Source organism: Botryllus schlosseri, chromosome 9, assembly GCF_051294905.1.
Source record: "Botryllus schlosseri isolate E-star chromosome 9, Bs_hap1, whole genome shotgun sequence".
Classification (NCBI taxonomy): Eukaryota; Metazoa; Chordata; class Ascidiacea; order Stolidobranchia; family Styelidae; genus Botryllus; species Botryllus schlosseri.
The window spans coordinates 5,345,780-5,367,426 of NC_137244.1; the positions used below are offsets into that span (position 1 = coordinate 5,345,780).

General features: G+C 39.8%; 2 protein-coding genes across 3 annotated transcripts in view; one reads left to right on the forward strand and one right to left on the reverse strand.

The window, feature by feature from the left end:
- The window catches only part of LOC145446954 (uncharacterized), a 486,702-nt gene that overhangs the window by 134,253 nt on the left and 330,802 nt on the right, over positions 1 to 21,647 (forward strand). The window lies entirely within an intron of this gene.
- LOC145446443 (uncharacterized) lies at positions 787 to 8,636 on the reverse strand. The gene is made up of 6 exons (XM_080324736.1): positions 7,547 to 8,636; positions 6,852 to 6,960; positions 6,596 to 6,792; positions 5,763 to 5,876; positions 4,827 to 4,931; positions 787 to 2,120 (listed from the first exon to the last, which is right to left on the reverse strand). Exons 3-6 carry the CDS (start codon positions 6,698 to 6,700, stop codon positions 1,791 to 1,793), a joined length of 654 nt encoding a protein of 217 aa, XP_080180862.1. The 5' UTR covers positions 6,701 to 6,792; positions 6,852 to 6,960; positions 7,547 to 8,636; the 3' UTR covers positions 787 to 1,790.

The window sequence follows — 21,647 nt, forward strand, 5'->3', positions numbered from 1 at the left end:
ACCATGATAATTCTTGAAACTTGGTATGTCATCTCGTGATGGTGGTATTTAACACTGTCCTAAGTTTCAGGGTTTCTACTCAAAGTTTAAGGTAGTAATTCCGTTTCCAAAGTCGAGTGTGTGCTGATCGGTCATGTATCGCAAACATATTTCACGCAAAGCCGGTATTGGTCTCCATTGAATTTAACGATGCTCCTTAGCTAGATCCGTCATGAACTTTCACATGGTATGTCTTGATTTTAGTATCGAACGCTGTGCCAAGTCTCAAGGTTGACACTCAATGATTAGGGCAGCAATTTCGTTATTAAGTTCGAGTATGGTAGAGATGTGCGCTGATCTGACACTTAGCCTATACCTAACGCATTGCGGATTTCACGCAAAAGCCGGTGTATCTGTGTTCCATACTGAGATAGGTGATGAGATGATGATATCATGAAACAGTTTACTAACATCCTCGGTTTGCATTCAAATATTTAGTTTTATTTTATATTCTCCAATGTCAATTTCACCGTGGAATGGTGGCCTTCGGGCCATTTGCTCACAATTACAACCCCTGTCAAGCGCGACAGCTGTTTCGTTTTCGATGGCGGCTACACTGTAAGCTAAAACGCGTGCATTTATGCACAAAAAAAACACACAATAATCGATTTTTTTTTAGATGCCACATTGCGTGGTAGCGATGTATGTCGTAATATTGTGTGGTCTGAAGTGGCATGTCAGTACCTATCGCTGCAGAGCTCGAAATTATATACCTGACATACCTCCACACTGTGGATCCACAGGCTCTTCTCGAAACAATATTTTATTTTAAAAGAATCGGTTGTGGAATGTACAATAAAAGAAACAGTGTAAGTTGCCGTTAAATATGACAATACAAATTGAAAACATAACAATTTTTTGACACAGTAAGACAGGATTTTATACAGTAATAACAGAGATTCTTGCAGGTACAGAACTGCAATACACAACTGAATAGTATGTGCTGTGCATGTTGAAATGAACCCAATCATTTTCGGATGACACTCGTCAGAGGTAATCGTCAGCAACTAGTGGAGAATTGGAAATAACATTGTATATCAACAATCGTATCACAAAATAGGCCTTCACCAGCATGAAATTTCGCGAGAGTGAGCGTTTAATGCACTATTCCTATGCAGGTGGTGCACAAACTTCTGTTGACAGAGTTTCGAATGGTGTATTTTGATAAGATATAAAATACACCAACCGAAACTCTGTCAACAGGAGTTCGTGTACCACCTGGGAATATTGGATTGAATGCTCTCTCGAAATTTCATGCTGCTGACATCATATTTTGTGATACGATTGTTGATACACAACGTTCTTTCCAATTCTCTACTAGATTTGCTGACGAGTGTCGAACGAAAATATTCAGGTTCATTCCGATAAGAATATACTATTTAACAGTAATAACAGTATAAAAGAACTGGATTCGGAACTAAAGCAAGGTGTATGTACAGTAATGTTGTCAATAAATATTGTTTCTCACAAATTGTCTGGTTTCATGATCAAATGATTGATTGAATTGCCAAAATGCCATAGTAAACCAATTTTGGCTAAACAGTATGTTATTTTGGAACAGCCCTAATATACAGTGCCACTAAAAACGAAAAATTTACTAATGAAGGCATAGCAAAAGTCTAGCCACTAAAAAAAACGAATTATTGTGCAAATGCAAAAAATAACGAAATCCACTATGTACAGGTACATTCCATACCAAAAGAAAGCACTACTCACAGTCCAAGTACTTGGAGCAAGGGAGATTAATTAGCCTACATTTTTTCAATCGATTGCTGGGCATTCTGATATTTTTTCCAAAAATTGACGAACTTGTTCGACTGAAATCCTGAATTTTTATCACCAACAAGGACACGTTGAATGAATGGCAATATTTGAAAGACTTTGGGATAACTAAGATCCCATGCGGAATAGCATGCTACGAGATCAATAATCATCTCAAACGGTCTTCTTTCGTTTTCGGATCTGCGCTTGATGGTGATGCGATTGGCCGCAATCCACGACTGTTCATCTCCATTCTCATGACGTGCAATCAAAAGATGTGGAGGTGTCAACTTTGAAGTCGTTAAATCGACTGTATGTGCCTGGAATTAAAACAATATGTTAGCTTTAAATGATATTGCTAAATGTTCATGTGCGAATCCAGAGCACATGACCAACTTCAGCTAGAAATGCTTATTTGAGACTTCTCATAATGTAATGACTTTCTCTTGACTCGACTTGACTCGAGTCATTAATTTCTCAAAACACAAAAACGACTCGAAACAATCTGTGTATTGACTCGACTTGAGTCATTGCGCATGACTCGAGACTCAGATGGCCAAGAAAGACATTTCCACCGTAATTTTGAATAATACTAAAATAACCACATAATTGGCATTTCTTCTATTCGTACTGGCACTAAAAAATGCTACCAGAAACTACTAAAAGGAAAATCAGTGTATTATAAATGCGAATAATTCGGTATCACCAAACAGTCATAAAAAATGGGTTCAACAGAACTGGAACTGGAAACTGAGCAGTCATCACAATGACTTGGACTCGGACTTGAGTCATAACACCATGAATCGGACTCGAACCTCTACTTGTTGACTTAGAATCGGACTTAGAATCGACTCGGCGGTGAATTGAAAATGACTCGACTTGATTCGAGTCAATCCTATAAAAGTGACATTGAGTTGTGACTCGGAGCCTTGTGACTTGGTTACGACCCTGCTTCTCATACTAAGATATAAATGTAGTTGAATCGGCGAATAGTTTAAAGGGGCACTGTTCTCTAAAAATGATGTCATCTCAAATTGAGGGGCGAAACGAGAAAAAGTTTTAGGCCACAGCCATATTCTTCACAACGCCACCGTAAAGGAGCTGCAATTTATTGAATTTTATACAGGGGAATCATGCTCCAGCAGTCACACAGAAATCGAACTTTATATCGTTGTCAGCCGATGTTATGAAGGAAATATGTCATACAAGCAAAGGTCGTTTAAACACCGCGTGCAACGGAAGATGTTCAGTCAACTACAGAAGACAACTATATGAAGTTCGATTTCTGCGTGACTGCTGGAGCATGATTCCCCTGTGGAAAATTCAATAAATTGCAGCTCCATTACGGTGGCGTTCTGAAGAAAATGGCTGTGGCCTAAAAAATTTTCTCGTTTCGCCCTTCACTTTGAGACCACATAGTTTTTAGAGTGCAGTGCACCGTTAACAAGCTTAGCTCCAAAGGGCAAATTTATAATAAATTATTATATTATTCGATTATTAATTGAAGCATTAATTTATGCACCAATTGTGTTCAGATGCATAAATTTCTCTACATCATCAGAATCTTCAGGGGTACCAATGAACCTCGGACCTCGTTCGATCATAACTTGTTAGCTGCTTATTCTTAAAGGGGCTCTGCGCTATAAAAATTATGAGGTCCCAAATTAACTCGCAGGTTGAAAAAAAATTTGCCATAGACATCGTCTTCAGAAAGCCACCGTAATGGTGCTGCAATTCAATTATGGTCAACATACGAACTGCTTTAGGAGGATTTGTCCTCCTTTTTCAGGTTTTTCAAATTGTCGTCCTAGGACGCCTAAATGTCTACCTTTTTGGCAACTCCAGTACTGGTAGTGTGAAAATCCTCTCCCGATTCCAAAATATGACAAACATATAAATTGAAAGAATTTTGCATAAGACCCGTTACGCTCGAGCTTCCGCGTTTCTTAACCCATTGCGAAATTTATGGTGTGTTAACTTCACCATCGCTTTACTCGTTGTGACTTCTATATTTTCGCAAAGGGTTAAGAATTGATGACTCGCAGCCACGTCAGTTGGTCTTAGTACGAAATTCTGCAGCTCCATTACGTCGAGCGCAGTGTTTAGCATAGCATAATATACCTTCGTTTTAGGACGGCTCAAGAATTTCGATCATATTGAAAGATTTTATTAATAGAACTTTTATGTATATCTAAAACAGAGGTCTCAAACTCAAATATGCTAGCGGGCCAATTTCCTACTTTTTGATGGCGCCGCGGGCCGCAGGCACCAATAATAGGGGAATTCAATGTATTTCCGAGTAGGCTTTATTTGACGGGACCTTGCAGACTGACATTCCACACACATCTTGGAAATGTGATTTACTATTGTGAATTCATGCCTGCCACGAAAAAAATCACATTTTAAAATATTCGAACACAATTGTTGCTGCACTTGGCATAGTTGCTGTATATTTAGCGACTGTACAAATGCATCGGGACATCGTAAAACGATCGTGTTATAGTTTTGCAGCTAGCGGACATTTGAACTGGCACAATTATAGGTAGAATACTTTAGAATTTTAAAAAGATTGATCTGATATCAGAGCATTGAAGCAGTGCCGCCTAATCCGGGTTTCGATCATACTCCTGATAACAACGCTATTGATGATGTCATTACCCAAGTCAAATTGAATCAGCATTAGATTTACGCTCAAATGTTGGAACAGATCTATTATAACTTGAATATAATGATTACTGTGCCATAGCGTTAGAAATTTCCAATCGCCGAAGTATTCATTGACCTTCCATTGCGTGGTAACTTTTGAAATTGATGTAATAGTGAAGTTTGATGAGTAGTTTCAGGTTTCTGGAGTAGTTTTGGGGCAAATTTCCAGTTTTCAAAGTAAAAAGGGATATTTGGCAGTTAAAGATTGTCGAATACTGCGAAATCCTAAATACCGTCACGGGCTGCATAAAATGGCCGCGTGTTTGAGACCTCTGATCTAAACTGAAGCAGATCCATACTAGACAGGTAGCAAATCTTACCTGACAAAGACATATTGCACTCAAACCATGGTTCGACTTTATTTTCTTGTCTGTGAGAGCCTTCTGGAGTTCGAGCAGGATATGAATTTCATCGTCTTCATTTCCCTGCAAACAATTAGAGTCATAATAGGCACAGGTGAGGGACATTCCTGCAATTCAAAAGTTTCCATTCCATCCATCACATTCCATTTTAGATAAAGGCAAGTTTGGGCATTAGCACTGTACGCAAGTTGTGGAATTATTGATTAAATGCGCGCTATCTCGTTTGCTATCATCTGAAGACTACTAATTCTTGTCTGCTTTATACACTCGTATTCCGTCGGTGTCACTTGTCAGTGTTTGATTTGTTATTAGTACTGCGCATTGTGCAGTACACGGCGTTGAATTACGTTGTCAAAAATTGATGCAACACAAGATTCTCGATGGCGCAAATTCTGAATTTATTCGATTAGTTTGAGCAGCAACATTCTATGCTGATTTCACCAAACTTACGATCCTTATTTGATGTACAAATTCGACTTCATCGTTAGAAACGTAGATTTCATCGCGCGCTCTGAGAAAACCATCTCTTATTGCGATTTGACGAGCAAATATACCTTCTACAAATTAAAGTGCATTATTTGCATCGGTGAGGACCGCAAGCCGCGTTTAAAATATTTCAGCGGGAAATCGCATTGCGTAGCATTGTGCGATGCGATATGCGTGACCAGACGAATCTCGCTAAATGGTCGCGGCCCCGCGTAACACTGATAATACGACTTCTTGAATTACAACTGAATATTAGAGTCAGAATGGCCATTTTAAAAGATCGTGGTTTTGCGTTTCAAGAAGAGGGATTTCGACACCACCTGGTTACGCGCCTGCCGCCACCCCATGCAAAAATAAAAGTCAGTGCCTATGACTGTAGCACTGTTAATTATCAAGCATGATACCAACCTCTTGATCAGTCTGATTTCCAAAAACTTTATCAAGAGTGAGAAGCATTTCCATGTACTTCTCATGCATTTCTTCAACACTTCTATCAACAAGCAGTTGAAACTCATGTCTGATCTATTGAACATAACAATGCGTTACTCAGAGCTGTTAGTCATGAATATGCACATCACTTAAACAGGTTACCTAGAGTAAGTAAATTCATCCATATTATTCATTTTAAAACACATAGCCTAGTTATTCAGAATAACGCGAAACAATAACTTCATATTGTTTAAATATTCGCTAAAAGCTTTTCGACTGACCCTCATCAGTAGCGAACGTCAGTGATAGGGTGGATCAAATTCGAAATGTAAGAATTATTTTGTGTCTAAGATGTAATAATGACAAAAACAAACAACTAGTAGACGGGCAACATACGGTAGTAACGATACAATACAAACCTTAACGAGTACATATTCGGTTATAAATAACCGAGAACACAGCACACATTAATGAAATATTCCAAGGGATTAGAGGCGTTCATTCTGCCTAATTGACCATGTTGTTTCGTAGTGAGCTAACAAAAATATCAGCCTCGTGCAACAGCACGACCAACTTTTCAGCTATGGCGCTGCAATTTGGAAGAGCTAAAAATTTTTTAGTTGTCCAAGCCTGGTATAGTGTACACTGTAAGCATGTCATGTAATGGGAAAATAGTGTATGCTAATGCAATAGGAAGATAAATATGCAATATAATTGCTTATTTTGCCGAGGCACACAAACAATTTCAATTTACTGATTTTCGAAGTTATGACTGCAAATTGAAGTCATCTGTAAAGAATGAAAGGCCTCACCAGTCTAATATCTCGCAGCATTGGAAAGCTCTTCAAAATTTCAGCAACGCCACCAAATTCTAGCACCTTCAACTGATTGCGTCTGTCGTGATGAGTGAACTTCATGAGAGTGATGACATTCGGCCAATTGGCACCAGGTCTATTGAACTCTGTTTCCAACTGCACCCTGGCGTCTTCAATCGTTATATTAGGGTGACCTTTTGAATAAAATGAAACTTATAAATAATAAAAAAACGAATAACAATCATCCAATCACCTGATGAGCCTAGACACAAAGCATGCGCTCTCCATGAAGACGTACCAGATGCCTTTGTCTTTTGTCTGAGATTCCTCAACTTTTGCGACAGCTTTTTCGAGAAGTAATACTGAAAAGCATTTGATCATGAATGCACTTTAATATATTGAATTCGGATAGGATTTGGGCAGAAGGTCATAGTCAAGAGAAGACAGTGCTTCATAGCAAAACAAGTCCAGTGTCTTCATATTTTTGTGTCTCTTTTTACAATGGCTACAGAGATCTTCATATTTTGAATACACTATGCCACAGATCCTGCATGACATGATGACACTCGGATGTTGTCTGTGACAATAAATGTGTAGACAGCAAATCGGTAGTTCCGATAAAAGGGCACAACCAACACTTTCCATTAGACATTCTACCAAACCATATTAAGTAATTGAAACAGGTCAAGTGAAAAGAAAGATGTACATAACTTCATCTGCAAATGAGGTTTCATCACTAGGTCTATTATGATATCTTCAGATGAAATTATTAAACAGCATTAGCTCCCATTTTCATGGTCTGCTCTTAAGGCGCATCAAGCTGCTAGATCGAAAATAGGTAATCTATATCTACTCATACCGCTGGGCGCTGGTGCTGTATTTGAAACTCGATAACATGAACATAACATTATTTACAGATGTTGTTGAAAATTTACATAAACGAATTACCTTGCAGTAAATCAATGTGCTCCCTCTCCATTCCGTTTTGAACTAAAAACATCTCCATTCCCTCGCTATATGCTATTTAGATTCACGTAACAAAGACCGACAGATTCACGGTATATCTCACTCACTCTGGTCCAGCGTGGTAACGATCGATTGTTTCAGGATTGCGTCATACAGTCACGTGACTCAGTAAGTCATGCGTAAAGAAGAGACAGTTCATCAATGATAAAATACAAAGGGTACTACTAATAACTGAATGATTGCTATACTGTTGGCAATGATAGCGGTACCCGATACGAGTAAAATGTTCAACGTCGGGGTGTTTCATACATATTTGTATGACAAATTTCTTCAGTAAGTTCGGTAGGGAAATAATATGATCAACCTTTTATTTTATCGCAATCTCTTAGTATGTTGATCTGATAATTTGTTTATAATAAACTGAAATGAGCAACAAGCGATTAACTAAAAGGATTAACGTGACTATCGTAGGTATGTAAAGTCAGATCAGAGCAAACCTCAAGACAGCGAGTCGTCAGTCAGGTATTGGTACAGCATGACCATAATATCTGATCACCAACCTATTTGCTTGAAGCCCGGTACCACTGTCGGTTACAATCTTGGTTATTTATAACTGTAATAATATTGTTAATTAAACACTGCAGCCTGAAGTAAAATCTATAACTTAGGACATACCGATCAAATCACATTTTGCGAGGCTTTTCGGCGTGTATCAATATTACCGCGCTTCAGGCTGCCTGGGATAATATATCACATCAATAGTAACCTCGTGAAGTTTCAGAGTGGAGATTAGCAAGCGACCTCTCAAACTCCCTCTCAATTGATATCCGGTACGAATGCTTGAAACCACAGGAAATTTGTCCGGAATGACTATACTGATATGCATGTGAGCTCATAGACACATCATATGAGCATTAACCCACATCTTATGACATTCACTGATGATGTGTGGACGTGCACACAACATGGCGGATTCTCGATGTCAGATCTCAGCCGATAATATGTGTCAGCCAAATATTGTATATACCTATGCACAATGTTGTGTCTCATTCAACGCTGTGAATTTACAGTGTAACAGCTGATCGCTTGATCAGCCGATTCCTCAGTAAATATTACGCAAAATTCGGCGTTGATATGTTCGTATTAATTTTGACAGTGTACCATACCGAAAACGGTCATGAGGCTATACTTCTCGATGATTTCATATAACAGTGTACCAAGTTTTCGGCTTTCATCTACGTATTTATTCGGTAATATATTTTCCGAAGGCGATTTTGCAGCAGACATATAGACACTATAGACCGTAAGCCGTATGTGTCGTGTGACAGTCTCCAGCCTCAAGGCCAGAATATCCCAAGCTGTACCGGGACCGAATTTCCGAGGCTGCTATCCGTAGTTCTTCAGAATGATGTTTTGGATTCAATATGACATTTCCTTGTCCAATCTATGAGATAACAATTGCGTATGTGTCCGAACTCGTTGACCTTTCCAGTTAGGCATACGCAATCTCTCGATTTATAGTCATTTCCATTTCTGCAGATAAGTAGTCAGGTCAAGTGCGAACATGAATCGTGTTGAATCTTTGCTCCGTACGCCGTTTAGCCAGCTGCCTTTAGAGCAAAAATTAGAGGTAAAGCGACTAGGTCCGTATCAGCCTAGAAATTGCCCATTGATCCAATCGTACGCCGGAGGAAAACGCACTCGTGCCTTTTCTTCAGCGCATTTCGATAAAAATGAATGGCTTACTTATGGCGAGGATAAAAACGCCTTGTTCTGCTTTTACTGTCTTTTATTCGACAGTGCCGGTACCGGAAGCAGTGGCTCTTGTTGGAACAAAATTGGTTATCGTGATCTGAAGCATTTGTCAGAGCGTCTGAAAACGCACCAAAAATCCCAAGTGCACATGGCTAGTGCAGTTAAATATAAATTGTTTGGCAGAGTAAATGTAATGTCGCAGCTCAATGAAAGTTATCGCGTATCAGTCTGCAAGCACAATGAGCTTTTAGATAAGAATAGGCATGTTCTCTCTCGGGTGATTGATGCCATTAAATTTATTGGAGTTCATGAATTGCCCCTTCGAGGCCACGATGAGAAGGAATGCTCTCTCAATAGGGGGGTATTTTTGGATCTAATTAAATACACGGCTTCCATTGATAGCATTTTGCGCGAACATCTCGACACCGCGACAGTAGCTAAGGGTACCTCAAAGACTATTCAAAATGATGTGCTTGATTCGATATATCACATCTATCTACAGCATTTGTTTACCGAGATTGTTGACGCTGAATTTCTATCTATTCAGTCTGACGAAACAACTGACATTACGTGTTTGTCACAACTAGTCGTGATTTTTCGGTTCACGAAATTTGGTATGCCAGTCGAACGATTCCACAGCTTTGTGGCTGTTGACGATCGCACTGCTGTCGGAATTTCTTACGTATTAAAAAAAACATTACAGCCCCATTCAGTTGAGTCGGAACTTATTGCGCAAACCGACGACGGCGCAGCAGTCATGAGCGGATCGCGACATAGCGTACAAGTTTTAATGAAAGAAGTTTACCCGCATGCGCATTTTTTGCATTGCTACGCGCATCAGCTCAATCTTGTAGTGAAAAAATGTGCTTAGGAATATCTTCTGTCAAGATATTCTTTGCAAATCTTTCAGGGTTCTCCTCCTTTTTCTCTGTTTCGCCAAAGCGATCTGATCTATTGCGCGACATATAGAAGCACCGGTTACCTAGATGCGTATCAACACGGTGGAACTTCCAATCCAGAGTTGTGCAACGAGTGTCAGAGAGTAGGGTGGAGCTTCTGGAATGCTTCTCAGTGATTGAGAGCTCTCCTGTCTGGGATGATACTTCCATACGTGAAGCGGCGGGGCTTAAACGACTCCTGGAAGACGAAGAATTTTTGTTCTTTTTGAAGCTTTTTTGTGACATCTTCATGCACGTCGATACACTGTACAGCACTTTTCAGTCGCGTATGGCCGATGGTACTACTGCGCAATTGTGTATTGCACATTTGTGTGAGGCAATTTCGCATATCCGGGCGAATGTACACTTCGCTGGTGACACAGCGCTTTTACGTCGTGGGATAAGTGTGCAAAACCTGCTTGTTGCGGCTTACGAATGTTGCGATATACTGATGTCCCAAATCCAACATCGTCTGAATAGTGACCAATTGGTTACTTTCGCCCTGTTAAATCCGAGAAATTTCCCTGCCTACAAAATTCATTTTCCTTCTGGACTACTGCGCAGCGTGCCTCGTTATTACCCGATGATCGACATTGCTCGGTTGGAGAGCGAGTTGACTTGTTTGTATTCTAACACATCCTTTTCGGAAATTAAAACCACTAGTGAACTTTCAAAATTCCTAGTTGAAAATTCGCTTTCGATCAACTTTGCTACAGTAACTAGCTTTCTGAATATCATTTGACCACCCCGATTTCATCCGCGGAATCCGAGCGCAGTTTCAGCACATTGAAACGTATCAAGACCTTTCTCAGAAACAGGATGGGCCAAGATAGGCTTAATGCGTTGGCTGTTCTCTCGATTCACAACGACGTGGTTCTGGGAATTCCAGATTTCAATAAACTCGTTATTGAACATTTTGCTAATAAGAAATCACGTCGCGCACAATACTTATACAAGACATAAATTAATGCTGGTGGGCGGACGACTGTACACATCATGTTCTTTCCGAATAATTTCAATCAAGTGAGCCCAGGTAACTCAACCATGTCTATGGCTAAGGAAAAGTGAGTGGTTTTCATCCTTATTACTCGAGGCACACTGACAGTTAATTTACCGATATATTTTGTTATGGCTATGGAAAAAAAGTGAAAAATTCATCAAGATGAAATAATTTATTCATGAAATTGTTTAATGCGATATGTGCTCGCATTTCAATTTAAACAATGCTTTGAATCCTGCTTGAATGATGGCAGGCAGACTCGTATTTAATCTTCCATGGATAACAGCTGGCTTTTTATAATGTTTTACGTTTATGGGTGCCACCGCTTTGATTGCCTATCCCCTGGTCGTAACGCATCAGGATCGTGTACCAAACACTTTCGGATGGGCTTGGAAAAACGAGGGCAAATCGATTTGACTCGCTTTCGGGACGAGAATCCTACCATATACAAATCGGGTCGGAGGCGCTGCAGCACTTTACAGAATTGCTGAGCGTGGAACGATTAAAACACCACAATGTGTCATGCGAATGCTCTTTGTAGGTAGTTGGTCTGTGTATTTTTGGTATAGTCTTACTCGGCGCTTGCGTAATCTCTACCACGAAATCATAACGCGTGCTAGTAAGGATAACCTGATGATTGATTCGTGGCATGGGAACGATTCTTAGTTCGCGTACATTTTGTAAAATAATCATTTGAATAAAAAACAACGAATAAAACATTTGTCACCGCACTTCAAGTCACGCCACCGGCAAACCTCTCGCGGCACCTACGTTAAAAATCATTGTTTACGGGAAATTCATGTGGCCATCATGAACGTTGAAAAACGCTACTGTGACGTCATATTGATAACAAGTCGCTTGCGGGCCTTGCCCCACCACCCGATATTTTCACGAGCCGCCACTGCGAATGAGTTATAGAAATGGGAATCTCAGCGTCAGCCATTAACACACCATGACGCACCAAGACATATGTAGTTTCAGGCCATGTAAAATGCGACTCCGAAAAGTGTGCCAGAACGAGAAAACTTTGGCGGAAAAGGATTGCCTTTATGCTGACCGACTTCGATATATATACGATATACATGTATATTTAATTGTCGATAGGCGCTTAAATGGCTGGTCCCAAATGTTCCTGTCCTAGAAATGGAACCCTACAAAAAATGTATGATAGAAATTTTTCGCGCTTCGCGCGAATCGGGCCGTCTAACAATTTGTGCTGAGAAGTAGCGGTAAAGAGGTATCAGGGGGTTAGTCTGAGGGGTGCAGAAGTTTGATTTTTCTCCCTATGGAGATGGGGGACAAGACCAACGTATTGGGGCGGGGCTGACGAAGTGGTGTTACGGTCCTTTTGGAATCAAGTCGGAGAAATAACCTTTTATGTTAGTCAACTCACCAAAATCTAGCTGGAAAAGTGTAATTTCGAGGTCGAGTCGTAAAGTTGACCTTTTTCTTAGTCATCTCGCCGATGATTTCAGTCTGTATGCCCATTTATCGGTTCCCAAAATTTGGGGGGCGATGATCGGTGTGGAGTTTGAAAAGGGGGCGATGAGTCGAAAAAGGTTGGGAACCACTGTTCTAAAATTATGCTTTTGCGTCGAGATTTTATGACATCATAAATCAAAGGAACTCTCGTGACGTACACACCATAAGATTTGACTTCTAAGTGGCGAGATAGCTCGGGCAGTGAGTGGTGGTATAACAGTTTCGTCTGTACCAAGCTACCGCAGCGGACGTCATTTATCCAGGGTTGTAACCAAGTCACAAGGCTCCGAGTCACAAGTCAATCTCACTTTTATATTTTTTACCCGAGTCAAGTCGAGTCATTTTCAATTCTCACCGAGTCAAGTCCGAGACCAAGTCAGCGAACAGAGGATCGAGTCCGAGTCATGGTATTATGACTCGAGTCCGGGTCCAAGTCATAGTGTTGACTGCTCAGTTTCCAGTTAAAGTCTTCCTAAACCCACTTTTTTAACTCCGTTTGGTGATATTGAATGGTTCGCATTTATAATATATCAATTTTTCTCACTTTTAGCTGTTTCTGGTCGCATTTTCAAGCACCAGTACCAACAAACGAAATCCCAATAGTGTGTTGGCTTCGAAATTACAATGAAATGTCGGTCTTGGCCGTCTGAATCTCGAGTCAATGACTTGAGAAAATGACTCGAGTCGAGTCGAGTCATCCGAAAATCATGACTCGAGTCTGACTCGAGTCGAGTCATGACTCGAGTCATTACAACCCTGCATTTAGCAGTCGAACATTGGTTAGAAAGTAGTAAAGCTATAAATCATTGATAACATTTTCTAAATTATATTGCACTTGAGCAAATAGTTTTAGCTACACTAATAAGGCTAAATCTGATTAGTTAAACTGAGCAAGCGTAAAAACGTCTTTCGTGACGGTTATGAGAGAGAATTCAAAGGTATCTAACAATTGTGTCCTACATGACATGGACACAGCGAGACTGAACTGCTCACTGCATTTGCATTACGTCATATTTTCCATTTGACCAATGGCAACTTCACGGCCAATTTTGACCGGCTTGCCGAGCGCTATATTCGATAAAACGGGTATCAATGGAAAGCTGCTGCTGTACTGATTACGGAAACATAAATTTTATTCTGCTCATTGTCCTGGAACCCCCCCCCCCAAAAAAAAAAAAATTCAGCCTCGTAATTTGGATGGTGATCAATGTTTGGGATTGTGACGACAGTGAAGCTAATAAAAAAGAGCCACACACGAAGATCTAACGAAACTTGAAGGGCTATTGTTTCGCACATTGTAATATCTGCAATGTGCAATTACCCTGGAGGCAATGTTCCCTCTAATTTTTGACGAGTTTGCGCACACTCACCAACTCACTGCGTAGACCCTCGGACAACAGTGCCTAACGACTAAAAAAAGGTCATCACTTCTATTTTTTTGAGCGCAACTTATATTTTCTGTGCGTAGAGACCGTGTCAGCACTGCGCATTTGCGCACCTGTGCAGGTTAGAGGGAACATTGCCTGGAGCCTGGAGGGCATAGAAAATACCGCTATTTCAACTCACATTGATACCCCAAAACACAAGAAGTGTGCCATGATGATTAATTTGAGCCAGTCGGTGAATGATTTTTTCACAAGTCGATCAGCACCAATGACCACAGACGACAAGGCAGCTGCTGCAGAGGGTACCTGGGCATTCCATACTGTCAAACACCAACAATTATTCTTCACCAACGATTGCACATCGTAATTGTTCAAAGCAATATTCCCCGATTCCAACATCGCAAATAAGTTTTCTTCGGCATGGACCAAGACTACGAGCATTGTTACTGGAGTTCTTGCTCCATATACGCTCAAAAATTATTTAGTCTAAACTTGGTGGGCGGCCTCTTTCGATCTTGGTTGACGCCTCTAATCACAACGAGGTGAAGAAGTTAGGTTTATCACGCTATTGCAAGACTAAGGGTGTTTTTGGAGGGGGCGACGAAGTGCTGCTTCGGCTCCGAGTAAAGGTAAACCTAGACCTGAGCTGTCGTGAGATCCATGAAGTACTTTCTAATGACAAGGTGTTGCTGGAGCGGATTATTTCTGGCGAAAAGTAAGAAATTTGATATGCCACGCCCCGCATAAATACAAAGTATGTACAAAAACGCTTTGTCATGCTAATCTAATTTTTTTACTGTCCTTATTTTTGGCTCCATGTCGATGGCAACCCTGTATATAAGAGTGATTTGTGGTACAGAACTTCAGAATAACGCGAAACCATAACTTCATATAGATAATTTATTCGATAAAAGCTTTTCGACTGACTCTCATCAGTAGCGAACGTCAGTGATAGGGTGAATGAAAATCGAAATGTAAGAACTATTTTGTCTACATGACGTAATAGCGAATAAATTAACAATATGAAGTTATTGTTTCGTGTTATATGTAAGAGTAGCATACACATCGTAAGTTATAGCTGCAACATGCCACCCAAGAAATCTGAACAAAGTGAAGCTGATGCCATTCGCAAGTTGATTCCAAGATTTGAAGACGAACTACTTGCCAAGATAAAACATGACCTGCCATCAATCATCAATATTGTCTACAGGAACTTCTTAAATCAAGATCGGATGATACATCCAAATTGCAACATACTCTTAATGCAATAAATGTATCAATCAAAGTACTCAATAATGTTTTCAGAACAGTAAACCATGCACAGCAATTTCAAAGCAAAAAATTTGACGAATTATAGAACGAGATTACACATGTCTAGAAGATGGCGAAAGTAAACGCTGAAAACATGCGAGAGAACACTGAATTAATCAATTCGTGTAAAGAATATTCTACACATTTGGAAGAAAGACTGAAGGAATACGACAGACTCTCTCGCATGGAAATTCAGGAATTTCACAACATCCCAAAACAGGAGAATGGAAGCACTGATAGCCTCATCAAAGAGTTACTTTCTCTCATGAACATTGATATTAGAGAAAATGACATTGATTACTCATTTAGAAGACGAAAAGCTAAATACTAAGAAACTGGTCCCACTATTGCTAAATTTATCTCCCGCAAAACTAGGAAACTCATCATGTTTTCTCGCTCGAACCTCAAAGCTGCTTAGCACTCCATAAACATACCAGATGTATCGAAATGTTTCGTTGTGTAAAATCTCACACCAAAAGCACTGAGTCTACTTTCCAAGGCACAAGAACAAAAAAAAAAGAAATCAGGATATTCCTTTCTCTAGACAAGAAAAGGCAAAAGTCTGGCAAGAAGAAATTCCGACGCCGACATACTTGTCATCGAGAATGAACAAGATTTTGTAAAGATGCTAGGTAAATTCCTGTTACATGGCTATCAAAACTTCTGTCTCTATCATAATGCTTAACCAGCAGTATAATTTGAAAAAAAGTGTTTCCTTTCTCGCACCTCGGTAATATAGAATTTCGTAACTTATTTTCCTGTGATAACAGACCCTATCTAACTTCTGACACCACAAAATCAAAGAACCTTAAAACTGATAAGATTGATTTTTTTGAATGTACAGGACTGTAAACACCAGGATACAGAACGTGGTCCCTCCACCGTATTTCAGATTGGAAAGTTTTGGCCGAAGTGCAATGCTCCTGGGCCATGTAAATATTAGATCTATACAGAAGTATTTTGACGAATTACGTAATTTTCTTTGTTCCCTTGAGTATCCTATTTCAATTCTTGGTGTATCTGAGACCAAACTAAAAAGTGACCCGATAGACAATATAAATGGTTATAGGCCTACATTTATTCCGAGTCCCTCTGAATCCAATGCTGGTGGAGTGGAATTTTATATCAATAGTAATGTTTCATACAAACTGTTGAATGAATATGCTCTTCAAGACTGCAATATTGAACAACTCTGGATCAATGTTCTCTGTAAGCTGACCCCGTGCGCACATGCGCAGTGCTGACACGGTCTCTGCGCACAAAAAATCTGAGTTGCGCACAAAAAATCCGGAGTGACGAACTTTTTTTAAGTCGTTACGCATTGTTTTCCGAGGGTCTGCACAGTAAGTTGGTTAGTGTGCGCAGACTCGTTCAAAATTAGACAGAATATTGCTCTGGATTGAGTTTGAAGGATCCAACAGTGATTCAAAAAACATAGTCCGTGGTGTGATATATCGACACCCAAAAGGCAACTTGAAGAACAAAACATTCAAAAGCATGAATTTCCTACGGTGTGAGGTCGCATCCTTTCATCACAAGAGTAACCGCTCTGTCTTTACAAAATAAGCGCGGCAGTGCAGCCATACACTCTTCATCCAGACGATTATAACTGATGTCGAGATATTGGAGCTAAACGAATATGGGAAACTGACAACTTACGACGAGAATTAATCGGGGATGAAGACAAACATTACAAACTTATAACAGAGAAATGTTGATTAGCCAGTCACGTCATAATAGATTGGTGAAATGTTCTGAGATTAAAATAGAATTTCTGTGATTCGTCTCAAATGGACTCTTTGCAAGCAGTCATAAAAATGTGACTATTGACTAGGGATGGTGTGAACCTCTGAAAGGTTCAGGCTCGTGTGAACGCGAACATTTTTGAAAGGTTCTGTGTGAACACGAACGTGAACCCCATGACGTCACGTAATGTCATATTGCTAATTCCAACCCTATCTTTCAATGAAGTGATAGCCTATATTATTAATGTGCACGATACCCAGAGACGACTCGGGCCACATAATACCACAATGCTGAAGTACATATTGGCGTTTTAGGTCGCTAAATGTATCAACCTATATAGGCAATCAGATGATACAATACTCCCATAAAATCAATATCATCCGTTGCTTTGCTAACAATTTCGACGAGGACTTATCCAGGGAATATAAAATGACGCCTTAACGGTCTTGGCCATACCGGACAATGTATTCGGCGTCTGAGTGTTGCTGCATTGATATTGAGCAGAGTGTAACACATGTTTCTATACTTGCTACCGATATTAGGCTACCCCACAAGTTATACAGCTGTAGCCAATACCTCAATCGCACGGATTTGGTTTTAAGATACAGTTAACATATGAAGTCTGACCCCGTACGCCTGCTCGGTTTGTTACATCAAAAAACGATATCAATCTCATTGATTGGTTGAATAAGCATCGTTCGCTGACTACATGTACTGTAGTTTGCTGGTGATGTTGTGTGATTGCAGGTTAAGTTCACAACAGAGAGTCACTAAATATTCACAAACGGAAAGCTGGATATTTCGAGAAAACTTTTGTAACGAAGCAAGTAAATATTTTAGGATTGTCAAGGTGCGTGCTCGTTATGTGTTGATTTTTCTATACATAGAGTGACCAGCAGTTAAAATGCAATAAATTCGAATCAACGATGTCATACTGAAGTGAAAATTGTAATATATGAAAAAGGTTCACAGTGCAGAACCTACCAAGGTTCTGTTGTGAACGCGAACCTCCAAATTTCCGAGGTTCACACACAGAACGCGAACGTGAACCTCACGTTCACACCATCCCTACTATTGACCACTACTGAACAACAATCGCTCAAGACAAGATCCATATACCTTACTGTTTTTGACCTGCATGGCGACGAAATCCTTTGACCGCAAGTGCGAGTTCACAAGTGACAAATAGGTTAGATCGCTTGAAATAATAGTCCCGAGTTGCGTAAAGTTGATGTTTTCGCCGTAGCTGAGATCGAGTTTTTGCAATTTAACCTATGGGAATGAGGTAATAAAAGTCTCATATCGAAAGGATTTATGCTAGATTAGTGTCCGGATATTTTCATCGCCAATACCTGATGCTGACTGATAAGTTGACTCAAAACGATCAGAAAATCGTTAGATCCGCTACTGTCTTCCAGGTTGAGCTCCGTCGAGCCACACTCCTTCATCAGCTCGCAGATGGCTGGCAGGAGTTTGTCAATGCCATCGTGGGCTGTGACGCTGAGTTTTTTTATTTGGACCTGGACGAGTGCAAAACTTTCCCCCATAAAACAGTAATTGAGGTGATGAATAATTAAACCCTCATCAACTCTTACTAGTCTAGTATGACTATTGCGATAAATGGCTACACCGGTGCGCGATTGAGCATTGTTCGGTACGATACCTTCAATTCACGCGTAGTAACAATATTAATATGAAACAATGCGGTCATGATGAAGGTTTTTTTAAGCCCGCTATGTATATTATACGGATAAACATGCTTAAATTGAACGTGGGTTTATAATGCTCAGTGACTGTGAGCGGTATGTGTATGTATGTGTAGATGTGTTTACCTCAAATTCAAGTTCGCGAATTTGGTCCAATATCATCTTTACAAGGTTTTCATTGAGATGGCATTGGCTGAATTCTAACTCGTACATGCGAGATTTCTCCATAAGACCATTCACGATATTCTTTACATCAAATTCAGTCGTAGTTTTATGATAGATCCCACAAGGAATTTCAACTTCATCATGATCCATAAGTATTGATTGATGGTACATCCTGTTATCACCTTTAGCATATGTGAATCATCAATAATTCATGATCAGGAAATAAAAATTAATAATAATTCTAATCAACCTCCAATGTGATTTTTGTGTCGGACTATTTCAATATTTCGATAAGCTTGATAAAATGATGATACATCACATATATACTCAAGCAAGAAACCGCTCCAGTACCAACACCACCACGTATGCCAATAACATATGACTGAATCATGCTAGTTTGCAGAGTTTAGTCAGCCATTGTACAGTTTATGCGCTATGAGAATATCGAGTTAATCCAATTACACCATCATCAAATTTATCCAAGAGTCAAAATTATATTAATTTTCAGTATTGTATGGCCGAAATTATTAGAAATAAACATCCAAAAAGTTTAAGCTTTGGTTTTTACTTTATGAGAATAATTTTATATACTTTATTATAGTCATGGTAGGGTGCTTGTAATAACGAAGGTGTTTTTAACAACAAGATATCAATAACTTCACAAATGACACAAGCTAATTGATAAATTTTGAAATTGCCTGTAAGATATTAAGCTAATTATCAGAGTCGACGGCGATAAAACTATTTTACTTGAGTAATATTTCTGAGGTACGACGTATTTCCATCATAATAACATCGGCTGACAACGATATAAAGTTCGATTTTCGCGTGACTGCTGGAGCATGATTCCGATGTGGAAAATTCAATAAATTGCAGCTTCTTTACGGTGGCGTTCTGCAGTAAATGGCTGCGGCCTAGAAAAATTTCTCGTTTCGCCCTTCAATTTGAGACGACATGAGTGCACTGTCCCTTCAAACTATTCGCCGATTCAACTACACTTGAATCTTTAGTATGAGAAGCCGTGTCGTAACCAAGTCACAAGGCTCCGAGTCACAACTCAAATCTCGCGTTTTATAGGATTGACTCGAGTCAAGTCCGAGTCCAAATCAACAAGTAGAGGTTAGAGTCCGATTCATGGTGTTATGAATCGAATCCAAGTAATTTTGTTGACTGCTCAAGTTTCCAGTTAAAGTCCTGTTAACCCACTTTTTATGACTGTTTGTTGATATCGAATGGTTCGCATTTAATTTAATTTTCCTTACTTTTTAGTAGTTTCTGGTAGCATTTTAAAGTACCAGTACCAATAGAAGAAATGCCAATAGTGTGGTTATTATTCTAGTATTCTTCGAAATTACGATGAAATGTCTTTCTTGGCCATCTGAGTCTAGAGTCATGCGTAATGACTCAGGTCGAGTCAATACACAGATTGTGTCGAATCGAGTCATTTTTGTGTTTTGAGAAAATGACCCGAGTCATGAGAAAGTCATTACTCTAGTCCAGTGATTTTCAACCTTTTTGACCTTCATTCGCACTTTTTTGGGAAATAAATTTCATTCGCACAAGCCTACCGAAAATTGCTATACAAAAAGGAGATGAAGATACATAAGAATATTCTGTTCAGATGAGCAACAAATTGGCTACCAAAGCTCAAAGCTGTTAGGCCATGAAGTGTCTCATTAAAAAGGCAACTCTTTTCCCTCCTTTTGATTTCAACTAATTCACTAAATCGCTTCTCGGCAGATTTTGTACAATAACGCCTACCATAGTGCTTGGATGGCCAGGTCTCAAGAACTGTTCTGCACTCCTATCAAAAATAGAGCATATTTTCCGCGAGTCAAAAACGCTTGCTGGTAGAAATAGTTTTTAAGAGATGACACAAAGGTCCCGGAGGCTTCCGTTTTTCGAAAGGGTGAAACATCCACATGCTTGTGTTGAGGCTTGCGCCTGATGTCTTGGAAAATAAGCTCCAATACCGTCAAGGAGAGTAGGCATATTAGAGCTGTCTCGCGAGTATATGAAAAGATCAAACAAAGTCACGATACTGGTTGATAGACTCTTTAGTTCAATCTAACTTGAATATTCATAACAGTTTAATAACCATAAAGCAGATTTTCAGACTACCGCAAAAATCTGAATTTTTGTGGCATCTCGCAACCCGAGCCTCACCCACGAAAAGGAATTAATTTTTGGTAATAGAGTAGTATGCTACGATTTTACGAGCATGTATGACATACAGAACGCGCACACCACAATTCTACCCAACACAGCTCTATAAAATATGTCTGACGCACGCAATTTCAAATTATAGGGTGAAGTAAGTTCCTCTGCGCGTCGCATTTGTACAACTGTCTACTCAGATTGCAAGAACGGGACTATTCCGTGCCGACAACGGAGCATATCCATATCGAAAGGTTTGACCATCCAGCGACGGTGATTTTTGGCCAAGGTTTTGTCGCCGCTGATGTTTTTGGCACCGCATTTCATCAGCGGTATGTTGGTTAAAACTTCCCGCGTTCACGTGATCCGACGCAGAAGGTGTTGGCCTCAAAATGAATGAATCTCACAGGCCTGAACTCGCTTGTTGCACACCCTTAC